We start from the raw sequence: 21538 nt of genomic DNA on the forward strand, positions 1-21538 counted from the left end.
CCTAGGGTACGTTTTGTAGTCTGATGTAAGTGTTACAAATACTGGTGGCTATTGACTGACTACTTATTTAGCACACGGCGAACTATGAACTTGCTCTGTAGGATTTCTTTCTTGTGTTTATGTTGCTTTAGCTCTATATCCTGTACGTATCCTTAATAGGGCGTCCCAGCACAACGCCTGGCTGTGAAAACTTGTCTTATGAATTCATTTCCACCGTAACTATAGCCAGCGGGCAAAATTGACAAGCTGTGGTTGATAATTCGCTATTAGGGTATACAGCTTCAGGCCATGGCCTCCGCGTTTAGATGGAGGTGGAAGACAGTAAAGTTCATGTGCTTTGATTTAGGTGCACGGTAAAGTTCGCGTTAATCAAAATTATTCCAAGGTCACCACTGCAGCATCTTTTGTATCCCGCCTGTCGCTTGGTGTGGAAAACACAACCATTAAATCGCTGAATCAATCAGTCAATCATTACCAATGAAGTTCTTCAGCATTATGTCGTTCGCTATGCCAGTGTGTTGAGTCACTTTTATGTTTGGTAGCACTGTAATGGAGCACTCTATATAGCTATATGTATATTGGCTTACAATATGTTTATGAGAAAAATTCTGCAGAGAAGTGAAAACTGGATTGCGATCGGTCTTCCCATAGCCGTGTATCGGAATTTGTAACGGCACAGGGCAGAAAACTTATAGAGCAACAATCTTACCTCCAAACTGAGCTCGAAAGGCCGTTGGAAGCACATAGTTTCGAATCACTTGGAATCCTTCGTTCTCGAGGTAACCGCTGATGTAGTCATGGGCTTTCAGCTCGGCAAAGGCGAGTTCAGGATTCTGCCATAGGTACTGCCCCAGTAATGTCAGCGCGTCAGCTCTTGAATTAATGGCATCTTCAACGACGAAGGCATACTTCTCCATCTGAAGAAGACGCAAAATTTTTAAAGGAATGTCGAAGTGGACAAAATGAATGTGCTTGAATTGCGGGAAGCCGGTCGCGTGGTAGAGGTAGAGAGGGGATACAGAGCTTTGAAGATCGTATATATATAGGTTGGTCTGCTCCGGACCGCCATCTGGTGCACTTGGCTCCTCGAAGAGGCAGGACGTGTGTCGGGTGACCTCGCGAAGCACACTTTGCAATGTGGTGAATGTGGTTTAAATCACGGATCCGGTACCTCAAACAGGCGCGACGTAACCCTAGCACATTTCTCTCACCTTTGCCGTTAAATCTTCACTGAATTTGGCCGACTCAGATCTGTATTTCTTACAAGAAAACATATTTATGGAACTATTGAACTAAGAAACTAATTAAATCAAAGTGGTAACCTTATATAGACGCGTACATTTGGCTGCTTTTATAAAGAACGTCAAGTAATACATTGTATTAAACGCGTAACAGGAACATCTGTAACATAATCAATTTACGACCACTATGAAGCATCAAAATAGCATGCGAAAGAAGCTATACACAGAATTTCTTTATATCTGTAATCTAGCCAAACCTCGTCACCTGAAATACCTCATTTGGGCGCGGGAAACTTGGGCCGTGCCTTTTCGCGAACTAATCGGGCAAAAGATAGGCTCCAGTGATGACTATCAGACCTATATTTAACAATCTTAAAGAAGAAAACATCGATAAAACGCTATTTTTACGCCGGAATTTGCAAGCGTATTTCATTAACTGCGTCACTGTGAATAAAAATAAATGTGTGTCGTAGTTATGTTAGCATTCCTCGTTCACTTTTAAGTGTGGAATGTTTCTTTTTTTTTGCAAAATGTCCTTTTATATATTTTTAATTATTTTTGCCTGTAAAGATGCTTCACTCGGGAATATCAGTCTGTGATTGTGTGAGGAACTGCGTGTTTGCGAATAATCTAAACATCATGCTTAATTTATCTTACTGCTAAGGATTCTTATTGTTGGATTCGTGCACCTTTTCTCAAATTTATGTTTGGGGCACCCTATTAATGGGTCCCACGCTATACTTGAAGAAAACACGATGACATCAGCGCCGTTTAGTAAGCATGAGAAGCAACCGAGCGCTAGAATAACTTGTGTCGTCGTTTCCTCTTCACTAGTGGCACCTACCCACCATGTAGAATTGGCCAAGGATTGAGCGGTTTGCACAAAATCAGTAGACACAGTTTAGCAAATGCAAGATATCTTACTGAAGAAAGACGTATTATTACATGGTATTCATGGGGGAATGGTCATCATACTAGAATGAATTGACAAATTAATAAAACATAATAATAAATTTACCCTTTTAGGATGGCAACCGATGGACGTCGTAAATAAAGTTATTCATCTAATTAAAACATTCTGGCGGCTGTACCCAAACATAAAAGCTCCAAAAGAAAGCACGGCTGGGACATTCACGCTCGACAACCTCGACAAAGCTTCTTAGTGAGGAAAATCTCTGGCAAGCAGGAAGAAAGTTGTCAATTGTTTGCGGCTAACGGCACTGTATACAGAAAGGAGATACCACCGAACCAGACCTGTGCAGATAGAAATTGAGTGCCAGGACGCGGAAGCGTGTGCATCACTATGTAACCTCTAATTAGCATGTCGTGCGGAACATGCAGCTCCGGGGCTCGAAAAGACTAATAAGATGCGCTTAATTATTGTGATGACATGTAAAAGAAGAAAATTTCATTTAAGACCGTCTCCGCAACTGGGAAGGCGACGTGTCACAAAGAAGGTGGGCATGCCATCTCTATCTATAGTACACAGATTTTGAGCGGGCGTTAGCCAATCGTGGCAGCTGGTGGCGTGATGGCGCACTCCAGGATCAGTATTCTCTACTGCCATCGCATCGGTACAGTGGCCCAAAATGTAGTGCCAAAAGAAAAATTACGTTCTGCAGAAGGTTACACGCCCATTACGCTGTGGAATGTGGACTAGAAAGTTTACGCAAATGTTTTATCAAATAGGCCATATGCAATGCGAGGCCTTAGGTAATTAGGCAATGTCAATTCTAACTGCGCCTCATCAGAGATATGATTTGAAAGACTGTTCCATACAAACTAACTTGCGCCTTGTGCGTACGGCTCCCCAATACTGCTCATCCTACACTGAACAATATGTACTACTTCCGACCGATCTAGCGAGGGCTTTTGATTGCGTTAAAAAAAACCACGCTGTCCTGTTGCAACTTTTAGAACATGTACGTAAACGTTAAAACAATTCTTTAAAAAGGAGTTCGCATGTGCTATACTAACGTTCCTACCCGCATCATTGTTAGTAGTACTCTTTCAAAACCTCTGCTTTTACTTTCATCTGTAAAACAAGAATGACCATTATCACCACTTCTTTTAGTCCTTCATCTGAAGCCGTTTCATATTAGCCTTCCTCAGTGAAGCGGCATTCAGGGTTTTTACATCTTGGGCAACGAACTGAAAGTATTGGCCTACGCAGATGATCTTGACTTTTTCTGTAACGACAAACTTCGGTTGCCGAGACGTTGTGCCGAGCAGAAGAAGCCCGTCGCATCGCACTATTGTGCCACAAGGATTCGAACTTCTACTACGGTAGTGCAGGATTCTACCTTTTAGCCACTTTTTTTCATACATGGTATTTATTGCGGCGAGTTTACATGTTATGCAATCATTACACTTGCAAAAGACAATACATGCCATTTTAAAGATAACCAAACAGCAGGATTAGTATAAGTAGAACCAACAAAAAACGACCATAATTGCCCCTAAAAGGATGGCAATGGCAAACACAGTACATTCTTGTAGGCATGAACAGATTACAAGCCGTTGCCCTTTACATAGAGAAAGGCGGCATGGAACAAAAGTATCGGCAAAACGCCGGAGTGCCAGTTTGTCGTTACAGAAAAAGTCAAGATCATCTGCGTAGGCCAATACTTTCAGTGTGTGTCAGACGTTCTTAGCCCGCTACTCCGGTCCATTCATCATTGTCGACCGCCCCAATGACGTTACGTATGTAATCTCCAGCGTCACAAGCAATGGTCGCCGCTCTATTAAGACACAGTCGACACCTCTCACGCGCCTTAAGCCATTCATAATTGTCGACCGCCTCAATGACGTTGCGTAAGTAGTCTCCAGCGTCACAATCATGACATGTAAACTCGCTGAAATAAATACCATGTATGAAAACAAAAGCGGCTGAGAGGTAGAATCCGGCACTACCATAGTAGAAGTTCGAATCCTCGCGGCCCAATAGTCCGAGGTCGAATGGGTGATGCATCAGGCAGATGTGCTGAGGGAACAGGGTTCGAAACCAACCATCCGACCAACTTGGGTCACCTAGTATGTGGCAATGTGCACAAAGTAGCGCTCTACAACGAATCTCTTTCATGCCGACATGGGTCACTGTAGTGGCGGGACTGGGCAGGTACCGCTGTTCGAAGAAACCCTTTCACGCTGACTTGAAGCACTGTGTATGTGCCACTCGGTCTGTGGCGGTCTTCAATGAACGTCCTTGATGCCAACTTGGATGAGTAGGTACGTGCCACTGGAAATGTGCCACTCTACAATGACGAAAAAGATCCCTTAAATTTCTCCCATGCTGAGCGGAATCAAACCCACGTCACAAGAGTTACCCGACGCCTTAGTAAGCTGTGCCACAAATGCCCTGGGTATGTCCGCTTTTCAGTGAACGTCTTTCACGTCAACGCTTTAAAGAGCTGCGCCTGAATGCACTGTGTATGTACCGCTCTTCAATAAACATCTCGTCAACTATAGTGTCAATGAGTATGTGCCACTGAGTATGTGCGGCAATTGATGGAACTATTCTGAGCGCTCGCAGGAAACGGCGCGCCATGATTCTCGTCGTGGACACCACGCGCGGACTTCTCGTCCGCGCCACTAGATGGTGCAGCGTGTCAAGTAAGAAGGGCAAGAGGGGAGCCTGGTTGCCGCATGACGCGTTTCTCAGGTTTCGCCCGCACTCTCGCGCCATGCATTATGAAGGCCACGCGCAGTTTTCACGGCGGCGGCGCTAGATGGCGCCGTGAATGGCTTAAAGCACGCGAGATGTATCAGCTGTGTCTTTCTAGAGCGGCGACCATTGCTTGTGACGCTGGAGATTACACACGTAACGTCATTGAGGCGGTTGACAATGACGAATGGACCGGAGTAGCGGGCCAAGAACTTCGGACACAGACCGCGTTTGCGGACCGGTGTCCACAACCACACAAGGGCGCCTTTAGTGCATGGCACGGAATGATGGCGGGCGTCATAACGGATCTTTCAACGCTGTTGAGATGCGAGAGTTCGGAGGCGTGTGATGCGACGGGGTTCTTCTGCTCGGCACAACGTCTCGTCAACCGAAGTTTGCACGTCCAGCGTACAAGGAAGAATAGTGTCGAGAGCTGCGAGGAGAGCGAGCGTAGAACAGATAAAATGGAGGGTACCCTGTGGTCTCATGCTTCGCGGTGTTGTAAGTGTAAGTGATGTAAGGTAGTACTTCGCCCCAGTTTTTGTATTTGGAGTCGACATACATAGATAGCATGTTCGCAAGAGTCTTGTTCGTGGGCTCTACGAAGCCCACGAACAAGTCTACGGGTGATATGGAGTGACATGGCGGAACTGGCAGGCAGACAGACAGAGGATCTCCTCAACGACGTCGGCGACGAACTAATGCCCCCGGTCACTGATAATGACTCGTGGAGGACGGTGGCATAGAATTATAAAGCGAAGCATAAACTGCGACACGTGGAATGCCGTTGCTGCAGGCATTACCGCAGTTTCTGCATAGCGCTTCAGATATTCAACACAGGCAACTACCCATCGATTGGCATTGTTTGATCGCGGAAATGGGCCTAGGAGATCGACACCGATAGTCCCGAAGGGAGAGTTCGGAGGCGATACAGGATCAAGGAGTCCGGGTGACGTAGTCGTGGCACGCTTGTGACGTTGGCATTGTTCGCAACCCGCGACGTATTTTTCCGTGTCGTGTCGCATTTTGAGCCAGTAGAATATTTGCTGGGTGTGGTGAAACGTTCTGGAAAAGGCCATGTGGACGCAGGTTGCGTCACCGTGCGCGAAGAGAAGAACGTGAGAACGTAGAGTGGGTGGAACGACGAGAAGCAGGTGGGCTCCATGACCTGTAGAATTTTTCTGGTCTACGATGTCATCGTGTACCACAAAACAGCTTGGGTTGGCGTGCTCATTCGCAGAGGCGAACAGAGGATCTAAGCCACGGTCGTCATGCTGTGCTTTCCGGAATGTCGCGAGGTCAGGGAACGAGCCGTCGATAGCGTCGATACACTGATCGAAGTTATCAGCGTCGCACTCAGTCGTAGGTAGAGGTAGGCGCGATAGGCAGTCAGCGTCTGCGTGGCGGTTACCGCTTTTGTAACGCACGTACATTGATGGTGGCAATATGTTGTGTCGATATATTGATTCAATGCTAAACGCTTTGTCACCGACAGTCTTCTTGAGACCCGCCGTGGTGGCTTAGCGGCTATGGTGTGGCGCTGCTAAGCACGTGGTCACGGGGTTGAACCCTGGCCACGGCGGCCACATATCGATGGGGGCGAAATGCAAAAACGCCCGTGTCCCTTGCATTGGGGGTACGTTAAAGATCCCCTGGCAGTCAGAATTAATCTGGAGTCCTCCACTACAGCATGCCTCATAATCAAATTGTCATTTTGGCACGTAAAACCCTGGAATTCAATTCAATTAAGTCATCTTCAGATAGTATCTGCCGAATTGTTTTGTAGTTCTTTTACAAAAGATTTGGGATTCTTGTGATGGCACCTGTAGACATCATAACAACCGGGGGACTAAGAACACAGCAGCTATTGCGGTAAAATAAGCCCATTACACATCTAGCTTCACACTTCCCATTTCTTTTTGACACCAGAAACCTAGGGGACACTCCAGTTCCTGAGGGCGCTCCCGTTCCAGAACCGGATCCAGATCCCGGTCTAGGGGGCGCTCCAGCTCCCGGCGCCGAGGAGGAGGACGTGTCCGGTTCGAGAGGTCCCGGCCTCGGGATCGCCATCCTGTGGGCCAGCCAACCTGGGCCGATCGAGTTCGCAAAGGTGCTACAGAACAGGTAACGCGGGGTTCGCCGCCAGAGCACAGCAAAGAAAGCGAGAGGCTTGCACAACTCGAGCGTGAGAATAGGATTATGAGAGACACTATAGCTAGCCTCATGGCTGAGATAGCGAAAATTAAGAAGGTAGGAGGTAAACAACCTGCCGCGGAAGATGGGCAAATGCCACCGCCGGCGGATACACCTATGGCTGAGAAATGCGAGACGGAGAGGCCCGCCAAAAAGAGGTGCATAGTTAGAGAGCAGGACACTCCTTCGGGTAGGGCTAAATCGGAAATTCGCGAGATGCTCTCTTCCCTTAGCGAGAGCATGAAGCAGCTAAGCGAGACGGTTTCGCACATTCAAGGCAGTATGTCGACCATGGAGGAGAGATATAACCAGCGATTTCGCAAGATTGAGGCGTTCTTAGAGAATGTGGTAGCTCCAACCGTGGGGCCGAGGGCGCTGTCACTCCCGTCGACTGCATCAGCAGGTCAGAACGTGAGGGCTCCTCACAGGACCAATTCAACAACGCAGCTGCAACAGCCACACGATGGCTGTGCAAACTAATTCTTTCAGAATATGACAGTGGAACTGTAGGGGGTTTCTGCACAAAAGGGCCCCCTTGCAGCAATTTATTCGCTCGCACTCGGAAAAGCCTCACGTAGTACTCCTGCAGGAAACACTAAGAGCGTCGCGCTGCCCGGCTACCGGTCTGTCGCAAAGCACGAAGAAGGAAGAGGAGTGGGTGTGCTGATCAGCAACAAGCTTACTCACGTCGTTCATGACCTCAGACTGGCGTCGAGCAAGGTCGAACACGTCATGATAGAGATCATTCCCGGCCCGGCGAACAGAGAGAGCATCTTTGTTTTGAATGTGTACAGCAGTCCCAGGGATCTGAGGCAACGCTTCAGAGCTCTTATCTCCAAAGCGGCACAGCTCCCCAGAGGCGCTCCCCTGGTCGTAGCGGGTGACTTCAACGCTCCGTACCATACGTGGGCCTACCCATATGACACCCGTAAAGGGGAGGACTTATGGAGAGAGGCAATAAATCTGGACCTTATGTTGGTTATGGACCCTGCCTTCCCTACCAGGTGCGGTACGTCATCCAGCAGGGACACGACTCCGGACCTCACTTTCGTCAGGGGAGTGGCAGAGGTTAAATGGACAAACCTTAATGTGGACTTTGGCAGCGACCATTAAGTCTTGGCCACCGTCCTTCGGATCGAGCAGAACGGACAACGCAAGTTCCGGTTCACCGACTGGGACAAATTCCGCAAGCTGAGAGAGGAGCGGACCGGGGAAGAGAGGCCCGGCCTAGAGCGATGGATTGCAGAGATTCGTGAGGACATTAAGGGCGCGACCAAAGAGGTTAGCACAGACTTCCCGGTAGAGAAGATGAACAGCAGGCTGGCGCACCTACTCGAGGCCAAGCAGTCCCTTCTGGCCAGATGGAAAGGTCAGCGGCTCAATAGAAGGCTCCGCAAGAAGAGTGCCGAGGTCAACAGAAGCATCAAAGAGCACTGCAAGGTACTTTCCAGACAGCAATGGTATGAAGTTTGCAACTCGAATGACGGCCAGATGCGGAGTGGGGGGTCCTGGAACCTCCTAAAACATCTGCTGGACGAGACCAAAACCAAGTCAAACCAGCGGAGCACGCTGAGAAGAGTGCTGTACGGGGCCAGGCAAGAATCCTTGGACGAGGAGGTGATGGAAAGGTTGATCGAGAAGTACTTGCCGGTAGCCTCCGGTCCGGCGTCCCCCGTCCCAGAATATGGGGGCGTCGTGAACCCGGAGCTGGATGCGGAGTTTGGTGTCGAGGAGATCGGAAGGGCCCTGCACGATTTAAACGGCAGGTCGGCTCCGGGTCCGGATAGAGTCACAAACAAGGAACTGAGGAACTTGGACGACAAGTCGGTCGAGTACCTGACGGACGTTATCAACCAGATGTGGAACGACGGAAAAGTACCGGAGATGTGGAGGAGGGCTGCCACCATCCTCATCCCCAAATCGGGCAAGCCCCCTAGTCGCGCTAACCTCCGACCGATTTCACTCACTTCGTGCGTTTCACTCACTTCGAGGGAAAGACTGTCAACTCAAGATGCCATGAAGCTGATCAAATATCAAGTCATTGACCGTAACACGAGGGACACGAGAGCCATACTTGGATTATACCTGGAGAAGGCCTTTGATAGCGTCGTGCACCCCTTTGTCTTGAGCCAGATATCTAGCCTCGGGTTGGGTAAGCACTTCCACGACTACACACGATCATTCCTTGCGGACAGAGAAGCCACTCTGAGGGCGGGAGACCTCGTTTCGGACTCGGTTAGGCTGGGTTTCAGAGGGACGCCACAGGGGTGTGTCATATCCCCGACCCTGTTTAACCTAACCATTATCGGTCTGTCGAGGAGACTCTCCGAAGTCGAGGGTATTAATCATACAATATATGCAGATGACGTCACCATTTGGTGTACCGGAGGCAGTGACGGACGGGTGGAGGCTGCGTTGCAGGAAGCCATCGAGATCACGGAGGAATATCTTAAGCCGACCGGCCTTCGGTGTTCCCCTCGAAAATCATAACTGCTCATTTACAGGCCCAGGCGAAGGGGGCCCAGGCCGAAGGGTTGGAAGCCTGTAGAGGACGTCGACATCACTCTACGGACGAGTGAGGACGGTGTCATCCCCAGGGTGGACTCCCTCCGGGTCCTAGGTATGACGGTTGAATCGAACGGCTCCAATAACCTGACGGTGTCTAAACTAGGCAAGAAAACGGACAATGCCATCAGACTCATACGGAGAGTTGCCAACCGGCAGCAGGGTCTTGGAGAGGACAATCTTGTGAGAGTGGTGCACGCCTTTATGATGTGTCATTTTACCTACGTGGCGGCCATGCACAATTGGCAAAGGTCGGAGAGGGACAAGCTCAACACGTTGATCAGGAAGACTATCAAGAGGGCCCTCTGCCTCCCCATGTACACAAGCTCGGAGAAACTGATGGGTCTCGGCATGCACAACACGCTGGAAGAAATCGCGGAAGCGCAGGAGAGGGCGCAGTACGCCAGGCTGTCCACCACCCTGGCGGGTAGGAGCATCCTGCGGGAGCATGGGGTTCGTCCAGCGGAAATCGAGTCCCGCTTCTGCGGTCTCCCTCGGGAACAGCGGGAACGCATTGTCGTCGCTCCAATTCCACGCAACGTTCATCCTGAACACAACGTGGGTTGGAGACGAGCTAGGGCCAAGGGTCTCCTGGACAAGGCTCGGGAACAGGCTCAGGACTGCTGATTTGTTGATGCTGCCCGGTACCCCGACGGGACGGCGTTCGTAGCGGTGGGCATCGATCACGATGGGAAAATCACGAACTCCGCGACTGTTCGAACGAAGTCGGCCGAGGTGGAGGAGCAGGTGGCCATAGCTCTGACCATGCTGGACGACAGAAGGACCACGATCTACAGCGACACGCGGACGGCTGTCCAAGCTTTCGCAAAGGGCACCGTTTCGGAGCAGGTCCTGCGCATTCTGCGGGACAAGGACACCAAGTCGCACACGATCATCTGGTTCTCCGCACACATGGGGCAGATCGAGGGCGCCCCGCCCAGCCTCAACGAATCGGCCCACAGAGCTGCGCGAGGAGTCGTTGACCACGTAGCTACCGGGTGGCGCGGCGCTGAGGTTATGGACAATCGGGACCCTCCCTCCTCATATAACGAACATACCAAACATTTTTACATGGGACGGAGACGATATCCTCCACCACATAGGAAACTAGGCAGACTACAGGCGTTGACACTCAGATTACTCCAGCTCGGGGTAGTTAATTTGGCTGATACAATCAGCCTTGCATGCCTTGAGCGCTACCCGGGGGCCACAAGCATGACACTCGTGCGGTTGTTTATTCTTTCGTAGCCGACGTCGTTTGGGTTCTTAGCACAGCACTGCTTTTCGAGACAGGGACCGCTGGGGATAGCGCACTTCCACTGCGGTGCCTAAGATATACGGACATTTAACGGAGAAGTGTACGTAACGGGAGGCGAAGCAGCCGCCTCACCGCGCACATGTCACTCAGCGGCATATTGGCACGTTCTCGGGGGCTAAAACAAACACAGGCACTGCCGGGGGTGGCGGCATTCCCGTTGCGGTGTGGGAGACACAGTTTATGCCGCCGAGCATACGTATGTAATGGCACGTACACACTAGCGGCAAAACGCGCGCGGCGCGCCGCCGGCGGCAAAACGCAGCAGCGGCAGGGCGGCCACACCAACCGGCGGCGCGCCGCTGCGGCAATCACGTGACAGACTAGATAGACTCCTTTCCCCTTCTCGAACTATCCGGGAGCTCACGCGTCCAGATGATAGTGCGAAACGAGAAACAGGCGGTCGGGCGGGTCCACATGGCACCAGTTTCCCGCGCGCACGTCACGGAAGCGGGCCGCTCTCATTGGTCTCCTTCATCCGCGGCACGCGGCAAACCGCAAAAAATCGGTCCAGGAGCGATCCCTGCCGCGGCAACAAAAACCCGTTTCGCGGCTGCTTTCGCGGCGCGCATCTTACCGCCGGCGGCGCGCCGCGCGCGTTTTTCCGCTAGTGTGTACGTGGCATAACGGGAGACCTGGCGGCAACGCCGTGCTCGAGTACGATTCTACGGCATGTCCAGGGTTATCGGCTCGCGGGGCGATTTATGTGTTCGCGGGGCATGCCATTCCACCGGGCTAACTGCACTGAGGCGTGTGAACCTCGGGCAAGAGGGCCATGTGGCGTTCGTTTAAGTGATATTGGTCTGTGTGTTCCAAAAACCGGACTGAAAATTGGGGGCGGGTACAGTGTGTATTGTTGATGATCGCGCATACTTGGAAAAGAACTGATTGGTTTAATGTGAGAGAGGGGACCTAAAACAAGGGTCTCGCCTCATTCGCGAGGGATTTAAAAGAGTGTGTAGAAATGAAATGGGAGGGGGGACTGAATGACTGCAGCCAACGACTGTCAAAACGCTGGCAGCGCAACGTACCTTCGCCCGCGCAGCGGGCGAAGGTACGTGCGCTCTATCAACGGAAACTGAGCGGCATAAAGGTCGGAGCCGTGTGGAGATAAGAGACGGTGCGGTCGAACGAACGACGAGCGCGGTTGTTGGAAGCGTAGAAGTGCGCCCCCCCCCCCCCCCCCCCCCATGCTCCCTCCGGCGCTGGCTTCCCGCTTCCTGGCTTGCGCGTGGGAGAGATAAGAGACTGTGCGAAGCGACGAGCGCGGTTGTTGGCAGAGAAGTGCCCCCCCCCCCCCCTGCTCCCTCCGGCGCTGGCTTTCCGCTTCCTTGCTTGCGCGTGGGAGATTGAGTGTGTTCGCTCTCCGTGATAGCGCGCGTCCCCCCACGCTTCCGCTGGGGCATACGGCGCGCGGCGAAGATTTTATCTATACGGAACGTCACGGCGACGGCGACGACGACGACGACGCCGACGGCAGAAATCCGGTTGAGAATGGGAGGGGAGGGGGGGGGAGCGAGCGAGCCGAGAATCGGCCGCCACTAGTCGATGTATGCTACTTTGCCCTACAATAAACTGATGTATTCCTAAGTTGGCCTCCCTGAGTGCAAAGTGTCTCCGGACGGCTACGAGTACTTTTTGAGGAATCGTCTGCCTGGAAGACCTGGAGGAGAAGAAACATAACTGGTGCCGTGACCAGGATAGTCCGCGTGACTTGCTGTATCAGGGCTGGTGACAACTATCGTTTTGGGGAGAGTGTTGGAGCATTATTGTCGCAAGAAGTTCCAGGAGCCAAGGCTCAAGATTCCGTGGCGAAATCTTAGTGAGAGGCCCGGACCAGCGTTTAACGGAAGCCTGTGGGACTACAGGTGGAGGACACCCGAACAGTGTTTTGTCAAGAAGTCGGCATTTGCACAGTGTGGGCAATGCAGTATCGACCTCCAGCGGCGTCGTGAATAGGATTGCAAGGAGCCACAATTCGCGGTGAACGACCCGGTTTACTGACCGGGTGACTGTCCGACGACCAGCGCTGAACGACTTCAACTGGCATCACCACCTGTCGGCTCGCCAAGTGTCCACGACGACTTGGAGTTCACGTAGGCCCTACCCTATTTTCTCCGAGAGCACCATGTCGGTCACCACGCGAGTGCAGATGGAGCGCACAGCGGGAGAAATAACCACTCAATCAGATCCGAATGAGACAGATTCAGTGGGGTTAGAGGCCTCAGAAGGGCATATTACTACAGCGGATTCCAATAGCCAAGGTGCGGTTGCATGGCTCAGGGAGAAAGAGCTAGACATAGAAATGCTGAGACTGCAAATTCAGCTTCTAACGTTGAAGTTGCAAGAACATAGTGCCGAGAAGAACGAAATTGGGCAGGGATCAAAATTTTGTAACTACACTAAAGACTTAAGAGCAGTACTCGCGCCAATGCCAGAGTCAGGTGAGCTAGTGCCAGCATGGTTTAAGAGCGCTGAAAATATGCTCAGAAACTGTTAAATTCCACAAGATGTTGCAGGGTCAATTATTGTCCCATTCCTGAACGAGAGAACTCGTACTCTTGTAGCAAACAAATCCGATGACCAAGTGTTATCGTATGAAGAAATTCGCGAACTGGTACTCTCGGAGTTAAAACTGACACCCGAGGAGTACAAACGCCGGTTTTACACTTGCCGAAAAGGTAGTGAGAGCTGGGAACAGTTTGTGACTAATGTGGAAGTAGCACTTGGCTACTATCTGCGTAGCCGAAAGGTCAAAACACTGGAGGGTCTCCGCGCACTCATGATTTCCGACCGCGCGAAACAGATGATGCCGGACGAGTTACGTGCCTATGTTCTCCAGCATGAAACAGGGGAGTGGTTTAACCCTAAAGAGATAGCACAACTCGCCGAAAAGTTTGAGGACAGCAAAGTTGGACATCGAGAAAAAGGTTTTGAGATTCCGAGCAAGGCCGAATCCAAGCCACGTGCGGTGGCGAATGCAGCGACAAGCAGTCAGCATGTGAAGAGCAGCGTACTCCTCCTAAATGCTACGGATGTGGGAAACTCGGTCACGTACAGTGGAGCTGCCCCCAGACTAAGTCGAAAGCAGCCACCGGCTACCAAGACGATAAGCGAATGCCAGAATCAAACTTTCTGGGACGAGTCCGCTGTGAGTTCAGTGGGAAAGAAGCTGCCACAGGCGACACAACGTCAAAATATAGAATAACTTTGGTTAACGTCGCATGTGGTAAGCAGGCATTTAAGGCGTCCCTTGACTCGGGAACCGACATAAGACTACTTAAGAGGAGTGTGCTGCCAGAGGAGATAAAAGGTGAAGGCAGCAGGAAAGTATACGCTTGCGCGGAGCGTTTGGGCTCACCGTACTGGCAGACCTCATCTATGTTCCCCTTAGTTTGCCTGCGACGGATGACAGAATATACCCGCAATGCTGGACATTGTGTGCAGTTATCGATGAGTTAGCGCATGACTTTGATGTTTTGCTAACTCCTGTCGTTCTTGAAAATCTTGAGAAAGAGAGAAAGAAGGCTACAGAATACGCAGTGGGAATAGCCCAAGTAGAAACTGAAAGCACACAATGCAAGGAGGAACCCGACGGAGTTCAGGTGTTGGAATTTGAGTCAAGCGAAAGCGCTCAGCTCGATACGATGGGGAAAGCAGGGAGTGAGCAGTCTCCACCGTATTCTCCAGAGCAAGGTAGTGCTGACCCGACTGTTGTGATGGAACGGAGGGAAGACCCTTTAACAAATTCGTGGGAGCAGGCTATACGCGACAAACGCGGCATGGGTCAGTTACATAGGAGGTGTCGGATGTGAGAACTTGTCAACAGCTCGTACGGCCTCAAAGGCTCCGAAAGGAGGTGCTTACCCACACAAAGGACGTGCGACGCGGAGGGCATCTTTCGGAGAAGAAAACCAAGAAACGAGTTCACAGCGCATTTTCTGGTCCCAAGCTTGCTGTTGGTGTCAGGAAGCACCGTCAGAAGGGTAATACATCTACGACCTTAGCAAAGAGAGGGATAACTTATAAGGTGCCGAATAGGTTGTTGGCACGACCAGTGGAACCCTTCGAGGTAATTTTCCTAAATGACATAGGACCAATTAAGGCGACGTCAGGATAGAGGTATTGGCCCGCTTTATGTGTTATCAAATTAGGGCCGAAACATCAAAGAAGCTCGGCAACACAGAAATAGCGCCTGCATCTTAGGCTGTGACATGGTGGGCCAAGGAATGTATAGGGTAGCGGTCCAACCTGCCTGTTAAATATGTTGGTGCTGTGTGAAGTGGAGTGGACTGTACGTGGACTATAGTAAAGCCAAAAAGTAATAGTCGTACATTGCAAACTACTAGATAGTGTACACTCTGAAGATGGTGTGACAAGTGTGACAATACATGTACGCATGTTGTGGCGCCCTTGTAGGCGCAGAAGAATGTTCCTGCCTATTCATTGGTGTATAGTTAAAACTCTGAAGATTGTAAGACAATGCATGTACGCATTTTAGTAGCGCTTTTATATTCAGAAGAGTGTTCTTGCCTAGTAATTAGTGAATCGCCGGGGTTACAACGTCGCGATTGTTCATTTATATAACGTGAAAAAGTGACGGTGTGCCCTTCATGTTTTCTTTTTTTGATAGTATGTTGTGTGTACAACAAGTGTACCACAATATTCTCGGTGGGGAGGAGTTAATTTGACTGATACACTCAGCCTTGCATGCATTCAGCGCTACCCGGGGGCCACAAGCATGACACTCGTGCGGTTGTTTATTATTTCACCGCCGATGTCGTTTGGGTTCTTAGCACAGCACTGCTTTTCGAGACAGGGACCGCTGGGGATAGCGCACTTCCACTGCGGTGCCTAAGATATACGGACATTTAACGGAGAAGCGTACGTAACGAGAGGCCAAGCAGCCGCCTCACCGCGCGCATGTCACTCAGCGGCATATAGGCACGTTCTCGGGGGCTAACACAAACCCAGGCACTGCCGGGGGTGGCGGCATTCCCGTTGCGGTGGGGGAGACACACAGTTTACGCGTTACGTATGTAACGGGAGACCTGGCGGCAACGCCGCGCTCGAGTACGATTCTACGGCATGTCCAGGGTTAGTGGCTCGCGGGGCGATTTATGTGTTCGCGGAGCATGCCATTGCACCGGGCTAACTGCACCGATTCGTGTGAACCTCGAGCAAGAGGGCCATGTGGCGTTCGTTTAAGTGATATTGGTCTGTGTGTTCCAAAAATCGGACTGAAAATTGGGGGCGGGTACAGTGTGTATTGTTGATGGTCGCGCCTACTTGGAAAAGAACTGATTGGTGTAATGTGAGAGAGGGGACCTAAAACAAGGGTCGCGCCTCAATTCGCGAGGGATTTAAAAGAGTGTGTAGAGATGAAATGGGAGGGGGGGGGGGGGTTGCGAGCGAGCGAGCCGAGAATCGGCCGCCACTAGTCGATGTATGCTACTTTGTCCTACGATAAACTGATGTATTCCTAAGTTGGCCTCCCTGAGTGCAAAGTGTCACCGGACGGCTACGAGCACTCTTTGAGGAATCGTCTGCCTGGAAGACCTGGAGGAGGAGAAGAAACTTAACTGGAACATACCCTAACCGCGCACTGTTGCACAGAATCTATCCAGAGATACAATCGACCAATGTTTGCGAGCTCTGCTCAGACCTAGCTGACTAGGAACATATGCTCTGGCGGTGCCCCGCGTTACGCGATGGCGACGATGTCACGTCGTCCAAATGGGAGGCTGTCCTAAGCAGCCCCGATCTTGAAGCACAGCTATGGGCTGTCCATCGGGCCCGCGACGCAGCAGAGAGGCTCGGCCTTTCTGTACCGGCGTGGGAGCGGCCCGCTATGTGCTGGCGCGCGTTCCGAGGGACCATAACAAAGTTTTATCATACCATACCATACCATACCAGAAACCTCGCTCAAGGATCGCCTTTATGCGGCTTCTCAAAGGGAATTCTCGACACTGGGTTATTTTTAAAAGCCAGATTCAAGTTGGACTTTTGTGAAGTGTTGATCAAACATCGCTCATTGCTGCACTTCTGCATAAACTTTTCCCTGCACCGATATATTGAACGCGTTATTTGTCTCTATTTGACCAAGATGCAATTTTCCGTTTCTGTGTCACGTGTATAGTGCCCGCAGCGAGAATGTTTTTCTTTAGCAAGCGCATTTTCACCTTGAAAGAAAAAGCATGGCTTCGTAACAAAGAAATATATGTGTCCTTGTTTGTTAATTGTAGACTTTGCAACCAACGTGAGACTGTAAAACACTAATTCATTCTTTGTCATGACGCATTACATTTTTGGTATATTTAAAAAAAACATATAAAAAGAGCTGCCTATCACGTCTTACGTTGTCTAGTTATTCCCGTTCAAAAAAACCAACAGTACTGCACCATTTAATTTGTTTATGTTACCGGGACTATATTCGTTACGCAGGCGCAGCATGATTGACCGACACGGCGAGCCACCTCACCCAAAAAAGTCAGTCTTTCGAGAAGCTCTTCAAGTGCGTAGCATGGTCCACACCTTCGATTCCGTCCCTGAGTGGCTTCCATTTCTGGGCACTTGCGTTTGTTTGCCCATTCCCTCTAATTGTTCATTGGACTCTTTAGCATAATGTGTGTGTTTTGCGCCTGTGTAAGTGTAAATCTAATGTACATAGTATCACGTTGTAGTAAGGGTCAAGGACACGGTAGCAAAATTGTGAATGACAAAACTAACTTCGTATTGGGCGAACCTATGCCCACAACAGCAAGTGACACTCAAAGCACAACGACAGCAGCGAACACAGTCGGCGATCGTCGAAATCGGATCTGAGGGTCAAGCGCGTCGGCTTTTATACAAGACTCGTCGAATGCTGCAGGGTAATCGATGTTACCCGCCCCCCCCCCCCCCCCCAGAAATCCCTACAGAATTCGTGTCGCGCTCACATTCCGACCTCACAATATTTGGCGAGAACACGCACAGCAGATGGAACCAACGGCAACAATCGAGCAAGTTCCAAATCATACAAGCGCGTCCCGCGCTGAGCGACAGCCCCAAGTTGCCAGCGGGTGAAATGCAGTCGCCGAGTAAAGGACAAACAAGTACACGTGTCACTAGCGTTTACCAGACGTTACTGATATTATTTCCACGCAATAAACAAAGAAAGGGTCAGCATTATCTAGGAACAAATAATTCAAATAGGCGGCATATGTGAGCCCTTCAGCGACGCTTTTGATAGCTATTTTTTTTCTCTTTCATTTGTGTTCGCATTTGGCAGGCCATTGACTTATGGGTTGCGTGCCTCATAATCATATCATGGTTTTGGCAGCTAAAATGCCAAAATTCTTTTTTTTTACCTAGCGGGTGTTTATAGTGCTACGGTAAACGCTTCGGCTTTGAAGCCTGGAGGTGGAGTGCCCGTTTCGGATGCAAGTACCGCGTTCAAACCCTGGCGCACCCATTATCATTCTGGCATATATTTTTTTCATTACTACAAGAAATGTATGGCCATCTTTGTTTGAACAAGGCAAACCGTGTTGTTGCTGTACTCATTCCTAGCGCAACACATTATACAGTTTGGAACTTCCGAACAGGTACTTGTGTTGCGAAGATGTCATGCACAACTAACGTGGATTCTAGCTTAAAGAACGCACCGGACATTGCTATAAGATTTCTCAACCACAAATATAGATGAAAACTTATCGTGAAATTTACTTATTTATCTAAGAAAAAAAATGAAGATCTATAGATAGTACAGCTGTTTTTCTGCATTCCACACGTCTACTAGCAAGGGAGCTACCATTGGCTAGTGGTCTCATTAAAGAGAGGAATCTTTATGCCTGCTTAATATCTGGAAATGTATATAAGGAACGTTCAATATCACACATTGCTTCTCAAGTTAGGATTCACAAACCTGCTCGATTTCGTTTCACAACCTTTTGTGTTACTATATATATATACTGTATATCAGCAGCAGCCTATAGTTACGCCCATTGCAGGACGAAGGCATCTCCCTGCGACCTTCAATTACCCCGGTCTTGCGCTATAGCGGATCCTAACTTGCGCCTGCAAATTTCCTAATTCCCGCACCTAGTTTTCTGCCGTCCTCGACCGCGCTTTCCTTCCCTTGGCATCCATCCTGTAGCTCTACTGGTCCACCAGTTATCCATCTTACGCATTACATGGCCTGCCCAGCTCCATTTTTTTCTCTTAATGTCAACTAGAATAGCGGCTATCCCCGTTTGCTCTCTGATCCACACAGCTTTCTTACGGTCTCTTAACGTTACGCCTAGCATTTTTCGTTTCATCGCTCTTTGCGCGGCCCTTAACTTGTTCTCAAGCTTCTTTGTTAACTTTCAAGTTTCTGCCTCATATGTTAGCACCGGTAGAATGCGATGATTATACACTTTTGTTTTCAACGACAATAGTAAGCTCCCAGTCAGGGATTTGGTAATGGCTGCCGTATGCACTCCAACCCATACCCATTTTAATTCTTCTGTAAATTTCCTTCTCATCATCAGTGTCCCCTGTGGGTATTTGACCAAATAAGCCTACTTCTGAACATACTCTAGAGGCTGACTGGCGATCCTGAATTCTGCTGCCCTTGCCAGGCTTTCTGTCTGCATATTATTCCGCAACCCCACTCTTGCACTTTCAAGCTTAAAGTCCTCAATCAGTTGTTGTAATTCCTCGCCAGTGTTGCGGCGATGAAATATATATATATATATATATATATAAATTAAGACAGGAATATTTTCTGTTTGGGACGCCCCTTGAAAATGATGTTCATTGCCTTCACTCCTTTTCAAAGTTAGTTCGGAAGCCATTATATAAAATACAGTAAGATAAATTAGACTAAAAGGAGTTATGAATAAGGATATCAAGGTAAATTTAATTAAAATGCACCTAAGTGTATTTATTGTGCACTTCAGAACAAGAGGTTTTAGAATATATAAAAGTTAGAAACAAGCTGAACACAGCGCTAAAGAAGCCAAATAGATTTTTATGCCTACAAGTTAGTTTGGATTCAATGAATGATTTACTAGGCGGAAAGAAAGCTGTCATTCCTCTGGAGTTACTTACTAATTATCGTCACTACAGTGGCAAGTCGCTTGCAGATACGTTTCCCTGGCATTTGCTGGATGCCGGCTAATAGGTAATGTGGCACAGACAGTTGATGTCAAACCTGCCGAGTCTTATATTCACAGTTCACTGCTTCATTCTGTTTTTTATCTCCTGTTACTGAACTCGAACTGGCGTCTGCAATATGCTTACTGAAGAACAAAAGTTCTCCAGGCGATAATGGTGTTACTGCTGCACCTAATAAAGATGTTATTGATTCGATTACAAAGCCATTCACTTGCATTTGCAATCGGATTGTCGTGACGGGTATTTTTCTAGATGGTATGAAAAAGCGCCCGCGGCGCCTGCCTATGGCTTATATACAGGGTGTCCCAGCTAAATGTAGCCAATGTTTTAAAAACGACGGAGTGTGCAAGGAGGCTCAAAGCAACTCAGTGGTGTGGACGATCGCCATTCCTAGTCTGCGGTATTTTGTTTTTCGTTTTGCAAAGTAAATTAATTCGTATAAACTAATTGCCTAACTTTTTAAATATTGGCTTCACCAAGAAAGTGCGAATACGAAAGTTGTAGATCTCATTTAAAAATGGCCGACTGAAGTGTTTGCAACTAATTACTATTGATGGAGCTTCTTGTAATTGCCTTTAAAGAAAGACCGCGAAATACAAAAACAAGTAAAACAATCCGCAGTGCTCTCGGTTTTTTTCATTGCAAGGAAAATGGCGGAGTGACTGGAGTAGCTCTACTGCATCAAATTTTGCCAGAAACTGGGCGACAGCCAAGTTTGGTCACCGAAAGCCGTCTGAATCTTCCATTCGGAAGATTCAGACGGCTTTCAGTGACCATGCTGTGAGCAGCACACAGATTAAGGATTGGTACAACTGGTTAAAAGACGGTCTCACATCGGTGGAGAGCGAGCCACACTCCGGTCGGCTATCAACATGTCGAAATGACCAGGTCATTGCCGAAGTGAACGCTGTGGTGATGTGGGACCGTCGTGTGACTATCCGAGAAATTGCGGAAGAGGTGGGCATCATCACTTTTTCTGCACATTGCATTATGACCGAAGATTTGGCAATAAAGAGGTCAAGAGGAAATTGGCGCATCCATCACGACAATGCTCCTGCACGTTCCTCGCATTTGATTCAGACTTTTTTAACGAAAAACCAGACTCCTGTAGTTCAACAGGCTCCTTACTCGCCTGATATGGCCCCCTGCAACTTCTTGCATCCCAAAATCAAGAGGCCATTGAAAAGAGCGCTATTTCAGACAAGAGAGGACATTATGGCTGCAACGACAGCTGAGCTAAACTCCATTCCGAAAGAGGCCTCGGAATGCTTCCAACAATGGCAGCACCGCTGGGAGAAGTGTGTGGTGTCCCGAGGAGACTACTTTGAGGGTGATTAGGTTTCCAACGCTCCATTTATGCCAATTTTATTTCTTCGGCCAAAGGTCGAATACTTTTCTAACAGACCTCGTATAAGCTTT

The 21538-nt window shown here is 49.3% G+C and overlaps 1 protein-coding gene across 3 annotated transcripts in view; it reads right to left on the reverse strand.

The window, feature by feature from the left end:
• The window catches only part of LOC119445763 (xaa-Arg dipeptidase), a 92472-nt gene that overhangs the window by 33713 nt on the left and 37221 nt on the right, over positions 1–21538 (reverse strand). For all 3 annotated transcript variants that reach the window (XM_049660602.1, XM_049660600.1, XM_049660601.1), the window contains one exon: positions 710–917. In XM_049660602.1, coding sequence (XP_049516559.1) covers positions 710–917 — 208 coding nt within the window. The remainder of the gene's footprint in view (positions 1–709; positions 918–21538) is intronic.

Source organism: Dermacentor silvarum, chromosome 1, assembly GCF_013339745.2.
Source record: "Dermacentor silvarum isolate Dsil-2018 chromosome 1, BIME_Dsil_1.4, whole genome shotgun sequence".
NCBI classification, from domain to species: domain Eukaryota; kingdom Metazoa; phylum Arthropoda; class Arachnida; order Ixodida; family Ixodidae; genus Dermacentor; species Dermacentor silvarum.